This window comes from Entelurus aequoreus, linkage group LG21 (genome assembly GCF_033978785.1).
Source record: "Entelurus aequoreus isolate RoL-2023_Sb linkage group LG21, RoL_Eaeq_v1.1, whole genome shotgun sequence".
NCBI classification, from domain to species: Eukaryota; Metazoa; Chordata; class Actinopteri; order Syngnathiformes; family Syngnathidae; genus Entelurus; species Entelurus aequoreus.
Window position 1 is genome coordinate 1,716,035 of NC_084751.1, and position 20,000 is coordinate 1,736,034.

Here is a 20,000-nt window from a genome sequence, read left to right on the forward strand (position 1 = left end):
GTCTGGTGTGCCGTGGGAGATGATGTAATATCACCTAATTGGGTTAAAAATATTTTTTGCAAACCAGTAATTATAATCCGCAAATGTGCCGTTGTTGAGTGTCTGTGCTGTCTAGAGCTCGGCAGAGTAACCATGTAATACTCTTCCATAACAGTAGGTGGCAGCAGGTAGCTAATTGCTTTGTAGATGTTTGTCATGATCACAATATGCAGACGACAGCGGGAGGCAGTGTGCAGGTAAAAAGGTATCTAACGCTTAAAGCAAAAATAAACAAAAGGCACGTGCCGCTAAGAAAAGCCATTGAAGCTTAGGGATGGCTATGCAAAATGAAACTAAAACTGAATTGGCTGCAAAGTAAACAAAAACAGAATGCTGGACGACAGCAAAGACTTACAGCGCGTGGAGCAGACTGCGTCCACAAAGTACATCCGTACATGACATGACAATCAACAATGTCCCCTCAAAGAAGGATAGCGTCTGCACAACTGAAATAGTCTTGATTGCGAAAACAAAGCGGGTGCGAGGCATAGCGTTCAAGGAAGACAGGAAAATACCAACAAAACTGGAAAAGTCACCAAAAATGGGAGCGCAAGACAAGAACTAAAACACTACACAAAGGAAAACACCCAAATAAGTCAGGGCGTGATGTGACAGGTGGTGACAGTACACCTACTTTGAGACAAGAGCTACAGTATATTGATGCATGCTTGGTTATGGTTTGAATTCATATCCAACAATTGCGAGAACGACTTTTTATTGTCAATATCGGCTGCTGAGTTTCATTTTTTTATGTTTTCTGCTGGTGGTGTGCCTCCGGATTTTTTCAAGGAAAAAAACGTGCCTTGGCTCAGAAAAGGTTGAAAAACGCTGCTTTAGTTGACCACACAAACGTTAATGCATGTCCCAGTACGAATCCGGAAGCCAACTGGCTCATGGTACATCATTCCATATTCTGATTTTCACCCAGTCCCAGACCATCACCTCCAGAACTCTTTCACACGGCCTCCTATGCTACGAAGTACAGCATGTCCTCGGTCCAAGCACGCAGCCAGACAGAAAGCAGCGCAGGGTTGAGCAGATGTCCACCAGAGGACCACCCCACTCGTGTTTGTTCAGTTTGCTGTGAGAAAAGACAGACAGGGTGTGAATCCACTGGTGGCACAAACTACAGTCCGTGTTCTGTCGTCGTCTCCCTAATGGAATGTGCCATTTGATCTCGACGCCCCTTTGTTGTTTTCTTTGGCACGGCGTGTTGTCGCTCCGTGAGCGTGCTGGAAAATGAGCTTCGTGTATACGAACTGCTAAGTGGAAACAGTAAACGGACTGAAGGTACGCGCACAAACGACATCAACATCTGGCCCCGGAGGGTGGGGCACGCTAATAAGCTGGCGTTGGAAAGGAAATACTCCAGACTTTGTTGACTGTTTTCCTATTATAGCAAAAAGAGAGGGAGGAGGCCGGCGGAGCTAAAGAAGCGCTTGGTGGGGAACCGACCTCGCTGAGTCACCTTTTGTTGCTAATGTCATGTTCCAAAATATGATGCATCTACTAAAAACATCAGGGTCGTCTTAACACAACACTTTCAAAATGGACATTAGCCAATCCAAGTTTAGCAATTTAATTCGGCCTCGGTCAGTAAACAGGCTGCCTTAGTATCAAGTAATGTTGTCCCGATGCCAATATTTTGATACTTTTCTAAATAAAGGGCACCACAAAAAACTGCATTTTTGGCTTTATTCTAACAAAAAAATCTTACGACACATTAAACATATGTTTCTTATTGCAAGTTTGTCCTTAAATAAAATAGTGAACATACAAGACAACTTGTCTTTTATTAGTAAGTAAGCAAACAAAGGCTTCTAATTAGTCTGCTGACATATGCAATAACACATTGTGTCATTTATCATTCTATTATTTCGTCAAAATTATTAAGGACAAGTGGTAGAAAATGAATTATTAATCTACTTGTTCATTTACTGTTAATATCTTCTTATTTTCTCTTTCTATCTACACTTCTGTTAAAATGTAATAATCACTTATTCTTCTGTTGTTTGGATGCTGTACATTAGTTTTGGAAAGGAAATACTCCAGACTTTGTTGACTGTTTTCCTATTATAGCAAAAAGAGAGGGAGGAGGCCGGCGGAGCTAAAGAAGCGCTTGGTGGGGAACCGACCTCGCTGAGTCACCTTTTGTTGCTAATGTCATGTTCCAAAATATGATGCATCTACTAAAAACATCAGGGTCGTCTTAACACAACACTTTCAAAATGGACATTAGCCAATTCAAGCTTAGCAATTTAATTCTGCCTCGGTCAGTAAACAGGCTGCCTTAGTATCAAGTAATGTTGTCCCGATGCCAATATTTTGATACTTTTCTAAATAAAGGGCACCACAAAAAACTGCATTTTTGGCTTTATTCTAACAAAAAAATCTTACGACACATTAAACATATGTTTCTTATTGCGAGTTTGTCCTGAATAAAATAGTGAACATACAAGACAACTTGTCTTTTATTAGTAAGTAAGCAAACAAAGGCTCCTAATTAGTCTGCTGACATATGCAGTAACATATTGTGTCATTTATCATTCTATTATTTCGTCAAAATTATTAAGGACAAGTGGTAGAAAATGAATTATTAATCTACTTGTTCATTTACTGTTAATATCTTCTTATTTTCTCTTTCTATCTACACTTCTGTTAAAATGTAATAATCACTTATTCTTCTGTTGTTTGGATGCTTTACATTAGATTTGGATGATACCACAAATTTGGGTATCAATCCGATACCAAGTCGTTACAGGATCATACATTGGTCATAATTTAAGTCCTTGTGTATCCAGGGACTTATTTCCTGAGTTTATAAACATAATATACATTTTTTTAAAAACAAAAAGAGATGTTGTGATGCTAAAAAATATCAATGTAATCATAGTAGTACTGTATCTACTAGATACGCTCCTGTACTTGGTATCATTACAGTGGATGTCAGGTGTAGATCCACCCATGGCGTTTGTTTACATTGTGACGCCGGTGAGCTACGGTGTGTAGTGAAGCATGTTTAGCTATTCCTCGTCCTGCAGGGATGATACTTGTAAGAAACATACTTTATTTGTCGCCATGGAGGCGAGGATTAGTGATTTAGAAGTAGCTAAAACACTGCAGACTGCGGATGGACTTTAGCGGCTAGCTAGCTGCCTTAAAGCACCTCTTCTTGAGGGTGTTTAGTGTTATAACTTTACCTTTATCGTTAGTTTTTAAGCCAAAATGCATCGATTCTCCCTTTTCTGTCTACACCCATTGTCTGTAAGTACTCTGTGATTGTGCGCTGCCGAACATGCTCCTCTGCTTAAAAAAAAATGGGGATTACTTTTTAGAGGCGGTTGATATGATTCATTAGTATCGCGGTCCTATACTAGTACCGGTATACCGAACCACCCTAGTGTCAAGCATGTGATTTTTCCGTCTTTAGTCGGAAATCCGTCTTTTTTATCTCTGTAAATATATAAACAATTATTTTCTGTTTTAATTCGTTTTTTCCGACCTACAATGTGTGTTAAAACCTTGATCCGTCTCTTTGCCATACCTGCCAACAACTTCGTTTTTCCCATAATGATTACGGCTTTTGATAATCCAGTGGTAAAATCAACGGTTTTCCATGAAAAATTATTAACTTAAAAATCGAAGCAACTCCACGGACAGGGGACAAAATATACAGGAAAACATCAATGATGATTGGTTGGTTTACGTATAAGACCATCCATGACTGGTTGGTTGGTTTACTATGATGAGTCACCATTGGTTAAGATTGGGGCAAAACATTAAGGACAGGCCAATCAGAGGCCAGATAAGGCGGGTCATCAAACCAGGAAGAGAAATCACAACAGACACATCCCAAATGACGAGAGAGTCGGAGAAGATTTATATATATATAAAAAAACTAGTGGAAGATGGCAGAGGGATTCTCTTCTTTAGATTTTTTTTAACGATGTAGACGACGTCCATGAAACCCATAATGCGTATACTTGGCCACATTTGGACAAATGTATGCGTCTGGATAAAACAATGCCCAACACATTAATTTGAGATGTTTACCATTTTTTTCTTTGTCTAAAGTTTACACAAAATTAATACAGTAATGTCTCAACTTAGAGTAATATTGCGGAGCTCTTAACTCAAAATGTCACCCTTTGAAATTAAATTAGTTTAATTATTGTTAGTCCAACACTACAAACACTCCAACACTCCTTTTAACACAAATTTAAACAAACTTTTATAGAACTTTTGCATAAAAATAATGCAATAACTGTCTTTATTAATTATAAATTGGATACATTTACTTCATACGGGGAAAACTGGGTCAATTATGTCACGCCCCATAAGCCTGACTTTAATTTTTCGAATTAGTGATGGTACTGCTTTAAAAAAAAAAAAAAAAATTACTCCCTATGTGTATATATATATACATATATATATATATATATATATATATACATATTAGGGCTGCAACTAACGATTAATTTGATAATCGATTAATCTGTCGATTATTACTTCGATTAATCGATTACTGATCGGATAAAAGAGACAAACTACATTTCTATCCTATCCAGTATTTTATTGAGAAAAAAAACAGCATACTGGCACCATACTTATTTTGATTATTGTTTCTCAGCTGTTTGTAAATGTTGCAGTTTATAAATAAAGGTTTATTTTAAAAAATAAATAAATAAAAATAACATTTTATTTAAAAAGAAAAAGAAAAAAAACCTCTGCTCATGCGCATAGCTTAGATCCAACGAATCGATGACTAAATTAATCGGCAACTATTTTAATAATCGATTTTAATCGATTAGTTGTTGCAGCCCTATATATATATATATATATATATATATATATATATATATATATATATATATATATATATATATATATATATATATATATATATATATATATATATATATATATGTATATATATATATATATATATATGTATATATATATATATATATATATATACATATATATATATATATATATATATATATATATATATATATATATATATATATATATATATGTATGTGTGTCTGTATATATATGTATCTGTTTATATATTTTTTTTTTAAATTTCTGATTATTATTATTATTATTAATGTATTATTATTTCTTTTTTGTTTATTTAATTGATGTATTTGTTGATGTTTCTTTTTTTGGGGTGGGGGGGTGGTATGGTTGGGATATAAAAAAAAATATGTTGACATTTAGGGCAGATATATGATGTATGTGAATATGATGTAATGGATAGGAATGTTTGATGCTGGATGTCAATAAAAAAAAAAGAAAAAAAAATGCAATAGAATGTACTACAAATAACTTCAGTAGTTTTATAAAATAGTTTAATAATAATGTACAGCATTTACCTTGCAAAGTAGACTTCTACGGTATCTCCTTCCAGCTGCTCCTCCGTCAAACATCAGCAGCTTCTCCATATTTTCTTGGATACATGTCCGGCATTTAAATATTATTGTAACATCCTTGAAGGGCATTAGACTCATTCTGCTTCAGTATGGTGCAGACTAGCAGTGATACGCTCAAATTAGTTCTTTAATTCGATGAATATCATCCACATGTTCTTCTCTGCACTGTCCTTCACACTCACTTTTGCTTGGAAAAACAAAGTAAGACCAGATGTTTTGGGCGGATCTTATGGGTTTCACTGTGACATTTGCTCCGCCAAACGAATGGCAGGGATTCTTGTAGATCGATTTTTGACTTGCAACTTAAAGCTTAACAATTAGCTGAGAGACAACTCTTATATCAAAACACTCTTAAATCGAGGCACCACTGAAAGACAAATTGTTTTGAATACCCATTGCATTCTCATAGTGCAGACCTTGGCAAATTACAGCCCGTTAATCTTTTCAATCTGGCCCGCCGGACATTCCCAAATATTTTTTTTGATCTTTAAGATGGAAACTGTAGCTGCCATTATGATGTGCAGTGATGTTTTTAAATTACCAGAAGTCTTGAACTTTACAAAGTATTTCAATGGTTGGAATCTGCGGATATACTAGTTACTATGGTCATCTAATTAGTTACTATGGTAATCTAAGTCAAAGCAGCTCAGACGAGGCAGCAAGCAGTGTGGGTGGGGAGCGTTTCCACAGAGTGTCAGCCTGAAATGTGGGTGTCAGGGACAGACGCGGAAGGAGATTTTTACAACAAAGTTCTAAAGCTTAGTGATATATCACATATATCAGAGTGTAGGTGTTTTTTTTTTTACCCTTTGCGTTCATATTTCGCGGTGTTTGTTGCATTTTTGTTGTGTTTCGCTTGATTGTAAAATATATCGATGGAGAGGGGGTGTGACGTTCACATGTTGTCAATATTCAGTGTTTTATCCTTCATAGTTAATATTGTAAATCCCACATTCTGTAATTTCATGTACATTCTGGGTGTCTCATTCAGTAAATTCCATTCTGTTTTTTTAAGGCGGTCTGTCCTAACGTTTTTAAGCATTCAATCAGACATTATTGTGAGGTTTTGTATTAGTGTTCCTAAAAATAGATACAGTATACCGGCCCCCAGACACATTTTTTTCCTCTAAATTTGACCCCCGAGTCAAAATAATTGCCAGGCCTGTCATAGTGTGTTGTGCATTGTTTTTTTTTTGCACCATTTTTCCTTCGTAACAATTGTATCTAACATCATATGAGATGAGGGGACAGCGTGGCACAGTTGGGAAAGTGGCTGTGCCAGCAACCTGAGGGTTCCTGGTTCAATCCCCAGCTTCTACCAACCTAGTCACGTCCGTTGTGTCCTTGAGCAAGACACTTCACCCTTGCTCCTGATGGGTGGTGGTTAGCGCCTTGCATGGCAGCTCCCGCCATCAGTGTGTGAATGTGTGTGTGAATGTGGAAATAGTGTCAAAGCGCTTTGAGTTCCTTAAAAAAAAAAGGTAGAAAAGCGCCATACAAGTATAACCTTTTGTCTTTCAAACTTGAGGGTAGCAGTCAGGTTCCATAATGATTAACCTAGCCCAAACATACCGGAGTAGTGCTGACATAACCAAAATAAAACCAGTGTGAAGGCCAGTGAAAGAATACTTCATGGGTGGCTGATCTGCCACAACATATTAGCATCTCAGAAATACTACAGTATGTCAGGAAATAGGAGGATTCTTGTAGTGTAACTTCACTTTTTCCTGTCTTCACAGATCATCAAGTGCTGCAGATGGAGGTCTGAAGGTACAGTGTGGCATCACTTTATGTATAATACAGTCATGGTCAAAGTTTACATACACTTGTAAAGAACATAATGTCATGGCATTTTTGTTTCATCTGATGTCACATGGACAAATGCCACAATACCCAGCAATATGTTGGGAGGAGAAAAGGTGAGGCCTTTAATCCGAGGAACAACATCCCTACCGTCAAGCATGGTGGTGGTAGTATTATTGTCATGTTCAAACACTGATGACATCTATTAAACAGACAAAGAAGCAAGGAATTAAACAGACAGAATTAAATTTGGCTCAATGAGGAGAAACGCGTAGACCTGTACCCTTGTACAGTGTCCCACCACGCTCTGACGAAAGATTGTACGCCTCCTCTTTTATTTGGACTCTCCCTGATTACATGGCAACAGCTGTTTCTAAAGGAAGGGGGGTCGTAAACAGCCGTCGCCTTTGGTTACAAAACAGTTCAAAGAAAAGGTGCCTGGAGGGGGGGTCAGGTCCTGCTCCCTCTCCGCTTTGTAGATCTCGGGTCAAGACAAAATCCTCCTGTGGATTACAATACATCAAAGAAACCCACACCTTCATGTCGCTTCCCGTCCTACACAGTGGAGTTTTACAAGCCTTTTGATTAGAGATGAATGCTTTAAAATGTAATTTTGGAAATTATCGGTATCGGTTTCAAAATTATCGGTATCGGTTTCAAAAAATAAAATGTATGACTTTTTAAAACGCCGCTGTGTACACAGACGTAGGGAGAAGTACAGAGCGCCAATAAACCTTAAAGGCACTGCCTTTGCGTGCCGGCCCAATCACATAATATCTACGGCTTTTCACACACACAAGTGAATGAAAGGCATACTTGGTCAACAGCCATACAGGTCACACTGAGGGTGGCCGTATAAACAACTTTAACTCTGTTACAAATATGCGCCACACTGTGAACCCACACCAAACAAGAATGATAAGCACATTTCGGGAGAACCCCTGCACCGTAACACAACAGAACGCTACAATATACACCCCCTGCTACCCCCTACCCCCCCAACCCAACCCCGCCCACCTCAACCTCCTCATGCTCTCTCAAGGAGAGCATGTCCCGCATTTCCAAGCTGCTGTTTTGAGGCATGTTAAAAAAAATAATGCACTTTGTGACTTCAATAATAAATATGGCAGTGCCATGTTGGCATTTTTTTCCATAACTTGAGATGATTTATTTTGGAAAACCTTGTTACATTGTTTAATGCATCCAGCGGGGCATCACAACAAAATTAGGCATAATAATGAGTTAATTCCACGACTGTATATATCGGTATTGGTTGATATTGGAATCAGTAATTAAGAGTTGGACAATATCGGATATCGGCAAAAAAGCCATTATCGGACATCTCTACTTCTCATTAGTAAGATCAAAGGCAGCTTTTGTCTGCTCGCCGGGAACTCATTGAAACACAAAGTTTTGTGATAACTTAGATACAATTATTCTGACAATTATGCTCCGGGCCTGTTTTGCTGCCAATGGAACTGGTGCTTTACAGAGAGTAAATGGGACTATGAAAAAGGAGGAGGATTACCTCCAAATTCTTCAGGACAACCTACAATCATCAGCCCGGAGGTTGGGTCTTGGGCGCTGTTGGGTTTTCCAACAGGACAATGACCCCAAACACACGTCAAAAGTGGTAAAGGAATGGCTAAATCAGGCTAGAATTAAGGTTTTAGAATGGCCTTCCCAAAGACCTGACTTAAACGTTGAAGAAACAAGTCCATGTCAGAAAACCAACACATTTAGCTGAACTACACCAATTTTGTCAAGAGGAGTGGTCAAAAATTCAACCAGAAGCTTGTGGATGGCTACCAAAAGTGCCTTATTGCAGTGAAACTTGCCAAGGGACATGTAATCAAATATTAAAGGCCTACTGAAATGACATTTTCTTATTTAAACGGGGATAGCAGATCCATTCTATGTGTCATACTTGATCATTTCGCGATATTGCCATATTTTTGCTGAAAGGATTTAGTAGAGAACATCGACGATAAAGTTCGCAACTTTTGGTCGCTGATAAAAAAGCCTTGCCTGTACCGGAAGTAGCGTGACGTCACAGGTTGTGGAGCTCCTCACATCTGCACATTGTTTACAATCATGGACACCAGCAGCGAGAGCGATTCGGACCGAGAAAGCGACGATTACCCCATTAATTTGAGCGAGGATGAAAGATTCATGGATGAGGAAAGTGAGAGTGAAGGATTAGAGGGCAGTGGAAGCGATTCAGATAGGGAAGATGCTGTGAGAGGCGAGTGGGACCTGATATTCAGCTGGGAATGACTAAAACAGTAAATAAACACAAGACATATATATACTCTATTAGCCACAACATAACCAGGCTTATATTTAATATGCCACAAATTCATCCCGCATAACAAACACCTCCCCCCTCCCGTCCATGCAACCCACCAATACAACTCAAACACCCGCACAACACACTCAATCCCACAGCCCAAAGTACCGTTCACCGCCGCAAAGTTCATACAGCACATATATTTCCCCAAAGTTACGTACGTGACATGCACAAGGCGGCACGCACGTAAGGGCAAGCGATCAAATGTTTGGAAGCCGCAGCTGCGTACTCACGGTAGCGCGTATTCAACTCAAAGTCCTCCTGGTTGTGTTGCTGCAGCCGGCCGCTAATACACCGCTTCCCACCTACAGCTTTCTTCTTTGCTGTCTTCATTGTTCATTAAACAAATTGCAAAAGATTCACCAACACAGATGTCCAGAATACTGTGGAATTTTGCGATGAAAACAGACGACTTAAAAGCTGGCCACAATGCTGTCCCAAAATGTCCGCTACAATCCGTGACGTCACGCGCAAACGTCATCATACCGAGACGTTTTCAGCAGGATATTTTGCGGGAAATCCGGCCGTATTGGCATGTGTTGCAATGTTAAGATTTCATCATTGATGTATAAACTATCAGACTGCGTGGTCGGTAGTAGTGGCTTTCAGTAGGCCTTTAAAGGCCTACTGAAATGATTTTGTTTTATTTAAACGGGAATAGCAGATCCATTCTATGTGTCATACTTGATCATTTCGCGATATTGCCATATTTTTGCTGAAAGGATTTAGTAGAGAACATCGACGATAAAGTTTGCAACTTTTGCTCGCTGATAAAAAAAAGCCTTGCCTGTACCGGAAGTAGCGTGACGTCACAGGAGCTAGTATTCCTCACAATTCCCCGTTGTTTACAATGGAGCGAGAGAGATTCGGACCGAGAAAGTGACGATTACCCCATTAATTTGAGCGAGGATGAAAGATTCGTAGATGAGGAACGTTACAGTGAAGGACTTGAGAGGCAGTGATGGACGTATCTTTTTTCGCTCTGACCGTAACTTAGGTACAAGCTGGCTCATTGGATTCCACACTTTCTCCTTTTTCTATTGTGGATCACGGATTTGTATTTTAAACCACCTCGGATACTATATCCTCTTGAAAATGAGTCGAGAACGCGAAATGGACATTCAGTGCCTTTTATCTCCACGACAATACATGGGCGAAATGCTTTAGCTACGAGCTAACGTGATAGCATCGTGCTTTAACTGCATATAGAAACAAAAAAAATAAACCCCTGACTGGAAGGATAGATAGAAAATCAACAATACTATTAAACCGTGGACATGTAAATACACGGTTAATGCTTTCCAAGCTGGCGAAGGTTAACAATGCTGTGCTAACGACGCCATTGAAGCTAACTTAGCAACCGGACCTTACAGAGCTATGCTAAAAACATTAGCTCTCCACCTACGCCAGCCAGCCCTCATCTGCTCATCAACACCCGTGCTCACCTGCGTTCCAGCGATCGGCAGAAGGACGAAGGACTTCACCCGATGCGTTTGGCGGCCCGGAGACGTAGGAAGTCAAGGTGAGGTCGGCGGCTAGCGCGTCTGCTCTCCAACAAAGTCCTCCTGGTTGTGTTGCTGTAGTCCGCTGCTAATACACCGATCCCACCTACAACTGTCTTCTTTGCAGCCTTCATTGTTCATTAAACAAATTGCAAAAGATGTCCAGAATACTGTGGAATTATGAAATGAAAACAGAGCTTTTTGTATAGGATTCTACGGGGTACCATAACTTCCGTTACTCTGACTTCATCACGCGCATACGTCATCATACCGCGACGTTTCAGCCGGATATTTCCCGGGAAATTTTAAATGTCACTTTATAAGTTAACCCGGCCGTATTGGCATGTGTTGCAATGTTAAGATTTCATCATTGATATATAAACTATCAGACTGCGTGGTCGGTAGTAGTGGCTTTCAGTAGGCCTTTAACATTGCTGTATGTATACTTTTGACCCAGCAGATTTGCTCACATTTTCAGTAGACCCATAATAAATTGATAAAAGAACCAAACTTCATGAATGTTTTTTTGTGACCAACAAGTATGTGCTCCAATCACTCCGTCACAAAGAAATAAGAGTTGTAGAAATGATTGTAAACTCAAGACAGCCATGACATTATGTTCTTTACAAGTGTATGTAAACTTTTGATGTGCCCTTCTGAGATGATTTGCTTTGCATGAGAGGCCATGTGTCACCAGCATGTCTTTTTATTTGAACATGAGCACATCACGGAGTTTGCTGTGCAGTTTGAATGTAGTGTGTTTTGTGTGCTGCATGACGTTTATCCCCACCTACGTGCAGGATGAACCTCAAGAAATCATTAAGCCCGTCCCGATCACCCACTCGGCCCCCAGCTCCACCTTCACTAAGCCGTCGGGTGAGCCCGCGTACAACAAGACGGCGCGGCCGTTCGGGGGCGACCGAGGTGTCGCCTCCATCCCCTCTGAATCCTCCGCTTTCACGCCGGCTGCCGCTTCTCAACCGCCACACCCCCCGTTCCCTCTCAAGTCCAGCCTCACAGCGCCAAGCTCTTCCCCCGCTCGCTCCACCATCAGCTCCCCGTCCTCCATTTCCTCCTCCTCCTCCTCGTCTAACGCCTCCTCGCCGGCCCGAGTGACAGCCCCCTCCTCCCATGCCACTGTCCCGCAGTCGTCCGTCTATAACACCCCCATCAACCTCTACTCCAACGTCAACGCTGTGGAAGTGGCCATGGGGCAGAGGCGAGGCCTTCTGGAGAGCCAAGGTCTGGCAGAGCATTCTAACGGGTAGGTACCTTCAATCAAACCCGTCCTCGCCTAGTCAGCAGCTTCACAGGCTGGTGCGGTTCTCTCAGGCCACATTTTTACTGTATGCTACTGAAGGAAATGAAACGTTCCACTCCGCGTTTCCCTTCCACAAACATCAATCATTACCACGGTTTTCACACAAGGCACAATGCACATTTTGTCGGAATATTCTTCAGGGTGAAGTCTTGGCAGTAGAACACAGTCTGGACTTAAGGGATGGACCACAGGCTTGGCAGCTCGGTTCTCTTTAGGACTGGACTGGACTCGCTGGGTTGGGCTTAAGTAAACCTCCTTAATAAATTAACACTCTTTTACTATAGCAGCCTGGGAAAAATAAATAGAAACATTTTTTCAACCTTTTCCTGTACCAGCTTAAGAAAAATAGTTTATAAAATATTTTTTTTTGTATAGCAACTTGAGAAAAATATATTTCAATCTTTTCCTGTAGCAGATTTAATCTTTTTTTTTTTTTAACCATTTGCTATAGCAGCTTGACAAAAATAAAGAAACATTTTAAATCTGTTTCTATTGCAGCTTTAGAAAAGTGTAGTACATTTTTTTTATCTTTTCATTTAGCAGCCTGAGAAAAACACATATTTTCAAACATGTTTATATAGCAGCTTTACAAAAGTATAGAAAAAATGTGTCAATCGTTTCTTATGGCAGCTTGAGAAAAATAAAGGTACATATTTGTTCAATCTTTTGCTACAGCAGCTTGACAAAAATAAAGAAAAACATTTTCAAATATTGTTTTATTGCAGCTTTAGAAAAGTATAGAATAAAAAAAATCATTTAGTAGCCTGAGAAAAATAAAGACATCTTTTAACATTTTCCTGTAGAAGCTTGACAAAAATAATGAAACACATATTTCTAAACCTTTTTCTACAGCAGCTGTAGAAAAATAAAGGACAATTAAACCTTTTCTTGTAGCATATATATATATATATATATATATATATATATATATATATATATATATATATATATATATATATATATATATATATATATATATATACAGTATGTATATATATATATATATATATATATATATATATACAGTATGTATATATATACAGTATGTATATATATATATATATATATATATATATACAGTATGTATATATATATATATATACAGTATGTATATATATATATATATATACAGTATGTATATATATATATATATACATTATGTATATATATATATATATATACATACACAGTATGTATATATATATATATATATATATATATATATATATATATATATATATATATATATATATATATATATATATATATATATATATATATACAGTATGTATATATATATATATATACAGTATGTATATATATATATATATATATACAGTATGTATATATATATATATATACAGTATGTATATATATATATACAGTATGTATATATATACACTACCGTTCAAAAGTTTGGGGTCACCCAAACAATTTTGTGGAATATCCTTCATTTCTAAGAACAAGAGTAGACTGTCGAGTTTCAGATGAAAGTTCTCTTTTTCTGGCCATTTTGAGCGTTTCATTGACCCCACAAATGTGATGCTCCAGAAACTCAATCTGCTCAAAGGAAGGTCAGTTTTGTAGCTTCTGTAACGAGCTAAACTGTTTTCAGATGTGTGAACATGATTGCACAAGGGTTTTCTAATCATCAATTAGCCTTCTGAGCCAATGAGCAAACACATTGTACCATTAGAACACTGGAGTGATAGTTGCTGGAAATGGGCCTCTATACACCTATGTAGATATTGCACCAAAAAGCAGACATTTGCAGCTAGAATAGTCATTTACCACATTAGCAATGTATAGAGTGTACTTCTTTAAAGTTAAGACTAGTTTAAAGTTATCTTCATTGAAAAGTACAGTGCTTTTCCTTCAAAAATAAGGACATTTCAATGTGACCCCAAACTTTTGAACGGTAGTGTATATACTGTATATATATATATATATATATATATATATATATATATATATATATATATATATATATATATATATATATATATATATATATATATATATATATACATAACTTACTCATTGGCCTAGTGGTTAGAGTGTCCGCCCTGAGATGGGTAGGTTGTGAGTCCAAACCCCGGCCGAGTCATACCAAAGACTATAAAAATGGGAGCCATTACCTCCCTGCTTGGCACTCAGCATCAAGGGTTAGGATTGGGGGTTAAATCACCAAAATTATTCTTGGGCGCGGCCACTGCTGCTACTCACTGCTCCCCTCACCTCCCAGGGGGTGAAAAAGGGGATGGGTCAAATGCAGGGGACAAATTTCACCACAACTAGTGTGTGTGTGACTATCATTGGTACTTTAACTTTAACTTAACTTAAAGGAAGTGTCCACAGTAATACAGTCTGACACCTGTGGAAGAAAGCACACCATTTCCCTGCAAAATACAACTTTTTTAATGTGCTATTAATAGCTGCAAAGGAACGTGCATCACTTTCCAAATACAAATTCCAAGCTGGTCTGTGGAGGAAGTTGACGTCCTATTCATGCAGATTCAAGTGTCCAACATGAAACCTCAGCTGTGTCGGATACTTTTTCATGTCGTGACTTTTGAGTCTTGTGGGCACCCTTTGAGAGAATATGAAAGTCGGTTCCCATCATTCTCTCGTCACTTTATTTATTCTAAGCTCCTTTGATGATCCCGTTGCTGCATGTGTGCATGTTTTGTTGTGGTGGTCTCCACGCACATTTTCCTCAGAAGGGCCTTTTATTCCAAGCTGTCTTCTTCCTGCTTTCAAACCTTTCCTGTTTCTCCTTCCTCGGCCAACAGGGGGGAGCAGAGACATTCAAGTCAGTCCTGGGAACGATGGCTCACCTACTAACTCATTGCTGTGGTTTATGATTAACAGCAGCGTGTTTGCACCCTTTTCTGTGCCCTCACTTGGCAACCTGCTTCTAAACAAATACAGTATCTGACGCCCCTCATATTTTATTATATCTTCCCATGGGATAATACTATAGACATTAAACTTGGATACAACCTAGAGCAGTCAATGTACGACTTTGAAAACAGTGTGGATGTATTCTATTGGGAAAATAAGTTACACTTTACATCCTGGAGGTGTGTCTTTGCTTGCTATGTTGGAAAACTGCCATGCGGCCCAAAGGAGGTGTGTACTACACTGCAAAAAGTCAGTGTTCAAAAACAAAGAACAAAAAATACAAAAATTTGGGGTATTTTATTTGAACTAAGCAAAATGATCTGCCAATAGAACAAGAAAATGTGGCTTGTCAAGACTTTCCAAAACAAGTAAAATGAGCTAACCTCAATGAACCCAAAAATACCTTAAAATAAGTATATTCTCACTAAAAACAAGTGCACTTTTCTTGGTAGAAAAAAAGAGACCTTTTTGCCCAATATGTTGAAAACTACTGTATATTACCAAATAGTAGCCCGGGCGTTTATTTCACAAAATCGATTTTGGAGACAGGCGTTTAAAAGAAGCAGGCGGTTATTTGCACAAGGCTTTTATTTATTTTTGCACCAGCCTGCACCAGGACATTATTTGGTTACAATGGTTACTGTCCAGTAATTTTTTTTCGTACAAAAAACTTTAAATGTAAAAGCTATTGTAAACATACAAACAAAAAAACAAGACATCAACATGAGGTAGGCTATCAAAAGACAAGAGATCAACAAGGCCTCAACATGGCAGTAGTGCAACAATTGTCAAATAGAATACCAATACTAAAAATAAATAAACTTTTTAAATAAAGCAGCCTACCGGGAAAAATACAATTATGGTACCAAGTACTCAAGTATAAAACCCACCATCAAAACAGAACAATAATTCTGTCACTTAAATAAAATAAAGGCTACAGTACTCCAAGTTTTAAATAAAGCAGCATACAGGAAAAATAAAATGATGGTACCAAGTACTCTATAAAACCATCAAAACAATAATACTGCAGCAAACGCAACCCCAGTAGCATTTTAATCTAAATTATGCAAATAACAGCCCATATGCGGCTATTTGGACATAGGCGGTTATTAGGAAGAGGCGGTTAATTCACAAAATGGGGTCAGACCCCGGGCGGCTATTAGGACATGGGCGGTTATTTGGTAATATACGGTATTCTTAAATTAAGCAAATGCTAGTGCCATTATCTTGACATAATGATATGCGCTCGACATTGTGATTTTTTTTTTCATGCTTGAAGTAAGAAATTATTACTTTAAAAAAGTAGTTTTATACTTGTGAGTGTTGATGACACAGCTTTGCAACACTTGATATTCTATTTTCAAGCATGTTTTACTCAATATAGGTCATCAAATCTCAGCAACAAGCTGTAATATCTTACTGAGATCATTTAGGACCAAAACCCTTAAAACAAGTAAAACACTCTAACATAAAATCTGCTTAGTGAGAAGAATTATCTTATCAGACAGAAAATAAGCAAATATCACCATTATTTGAGATATTTCATCTTACTTAGATTTCAGTTTTTTCACTGTAGCTGTACACTGACTACTCTATATAGACTTATCTGGTAAACTATAGACCAGTGATCCCCAACCTTTTTGTAGCTGCGGACCGGTCAACGCTTGAAAATTTGTCCCACGGACCGGGGGGGTGAAAAAAAAAAAAAAAAAAAATTATTATTATTATAAATTTTTTTCTTAAAGAAATACAATCATGTGTGCTTACGGACTGCATCCCTGCAGACTGTATTGATCTATATTGATATATAATGTATATATTGTGTTTTTTATGTTGATTTAATAAAAAAATTAAAATTAATTTCTTGTGCGGCCCGGTGGTTGGGGACCACTGCTATAGACCACAGGTGTCAAAACTCTAAATCTGGCCCGCCACGTTGCCCGGGAAAGCCTGAAAATAACATGCGTCAATCAAGTACCGTATTTTTCGGACTATAAGTCGCAGTTTTTTTCATAGTTTGGCCGGGGGTGCGACTTATACTCAGGAGCGACTTATGTATGAAATTATTAACACATTAGCGTAAAATATCAAATAATATTATTTAGCTCATTCACGTAAGAGACTAGACGTATAAGATTTCATGGGATTTAGCGATTAGGAGTGACAGATTGTTTGGTAAACGTATAGCATGTTCTATATGTTATAGTTATTTGAATGACTCTTACCATAATATGTTACGTTAACATACCAGGCACGTTCTCAGTTGGTTATTTATGCCTCATATAACGTACACTTATTCAGCCTGTTGTTCACTATTCTTTATTTATTTTAAATTGCCTTTCAAATGTCTGTTCTTGGTGTTGGCTTTTAGCAAATAAATTTCCCCAAAAATGTGATTTATACTCCAGTGCGACTTATATGTTTTTTTCCTTCTTTATTATGCATTTTCGGCCGGTGCGACTTATACTCCGAAAAATACGGTACTTATTTTTTCAATTATTTTTTCAATTTTGTTGTGTTACAAAAAAGACCGGTTAAAATAATACAAAAAGTTGGATGTAGAGAATATTCAAATTCATTGAATCAAGCCGAGGACGTCGTTGTGGCTTGTGCAGCCCTTTGAGACACTCGTGATTTAGGGCTATATAAGTAAACATTGATTGATTGATCAAAAATACTGAAATTCCACAACAAAGTGAATTGGCAAAGAGCTAAAATGATGCACAAAGCAAACTATAATCTGCTACCCAAGAATATACAACAAAAGAGGAGAAATATAATCTTAGAGAAAAATGTAATTTAAAAAAATGTGTACGCACGTACAACACTTAAGACCTTCAGTATATCAGTATGTGGAATTAAATGATGGAATGGATTAAGCAAAGAAATCAAACTATGTACTAATATGATCCACTTCAAGAAACTCTTCAAACTGTTTACAAAGTACAAAGAAGAAGAAACATTCTGAATTTTTACATCCATGCATTCATTTTCTAGATAATCTTGTTTATCGCGCCATATGAAATTTAACTTACTTCACTAATTATTATGTATTTATTTATTTGTAATGGTATTACTTATGGAGTATATTGTGAATAAATTGCTATGTAAAGGAAAAAGGGTAGGATTAAATAAGCTCTGCTTCTTCCTACTCCTTTTCGAACACGTTGAATAGAGAAAGTGGAAATAGTGAAGTATGCATGCATGTTCCAAATAAACACTAATTCAACTTAAATTTGACAAAAAAAAAAGTTGCATGTACTGCCTGCATTTGCATATCTGTTCAACTTTGATGTTGTCTGATCTGCAACATTTATTTTGATAATTATATTAATCATAATTCAATTATATGTTGCAAACATTTTTTTAAAAATTAAAATAGATATAAATTCTTCAATATCTGCTTGTCACCTTGACTCATGATGTATGACTTATCCATCAGTTTGCAAGTAAAAATAATACAATAACCAAGTGCATGGGCCAGGGGTGTCCAAAGTGCCAGTTTTATTGAACATGTTCTGAAAATCTAATTATTTATTAATGAGGTATATTAGATATAACTATTTTTCACCAACAAAACAAGAACTACTGTTTTTTTTAAATAGTTTAGCACAGACCTGGGCAAATTAAGGCCCGGGGGTCCACATGTTAAGCTTTTTAATCTGGCCCACTGGACATTTCCAAATATTTTTTTAACATCTTCAAGATGGAAAGTGTAGCTGCCATTATGATGTGCAGTGATGTTTTCAAATGACCGTAAGTCTTGAACTATACAAAGTACTTCAATGGTTGCAATCTGCGCTTTTGCATCATATATTAGTGGATATGATAATCTAAGTCACAGCAGATCGGACGAGGCACCAAGCAGTGTGGGTGGGGGGCGTTTCCACAGAGTGTTTCCAGAGTGTCAGCCTGAAATGTGGGTGTCAGGGACAGACGCGGAAGGAGATTTTTACAACAAAGTTCTAAAGCTTAGTGATATATCACATATATCAGATTATAGGTTTATATTTCGCTGTTTGTTCCATTTTTGTTGTATTTTTGTTGCGTTTCGCTTGATTGTAAAATATGTTGATCGTGAGGTGGTGTGACGCTCATATGTTGTCAATATTCAGTGTTTTATCGTTCATAGAAAAATTCAAAATTCTATTCCGTTTTTTAAGGCGGTCTGTCATAACGTTTTTAGCCTTCAATCAGACATTATTGTGAGGTTTTGTATTAGTGTTCCTAAAAATAGATACACCGGCCCCCAGACACATTTTTTTCTCAAGTCAAAATTAGAGATGTCCGATAATATCGGACTGCCGATATTATCGGCCGATTAATGCTTTAAAATGTAATATCGGAAATTATCGGTATCGGTTTCAAAAAGTTAAATGTATGACTTTTTAAAACGCCGCTGTGTACACGGACGTAGGGAGAAGTACAGAGCGCCAATAAACCTTAAAGGCACTGCCTTTGCGTGCTGGACCAGTCACATAATATCTACGGCTTTTCACACACACAAGTGAATGCAATTCATACTTGGTCAACAGCCATACAGGTCACACTGAGGGTGACCGTATAAACAACTTTAACACTGTTACAAATATGCGCCACACTGTGAACCCACACCAAACAAGAATGACAAACACATTTCGGGA

At 37.7% G+C, this 20,000-nt stretch overlaps 1 protein-coding gene across 4 annotated transcripts in view; it reads left to right on the top strand.

The window, feature by feature from the left end:
• Positions 1-20,000, top strand: part of pdlim5b (PDZ and LIM domain 5b) — a 131,712-nt gene that overhangs the window by 83,311 nt on the left and 28,401 nt on the right. For 3 of the 4 annotated variants that reach the window (XM_062032182.1, XM_062032180.1, XM_062032181.1), the window contains exons 4-5: positions 7,217-7,247; positions 11,933-12,396. In XM_062032182.1, coding sequence (XP_061888166.1) covers positions 7,217-7,247; positions 11,933-12,396 — 495 coding nt within the window. The remainder of the gene's footprint in view (positions 1-7,216; positions 7,248-11,932; positions 12,397-20,000) is intronic. The other variant, XM_062032184.1, reaches the window with a different exon arrangement.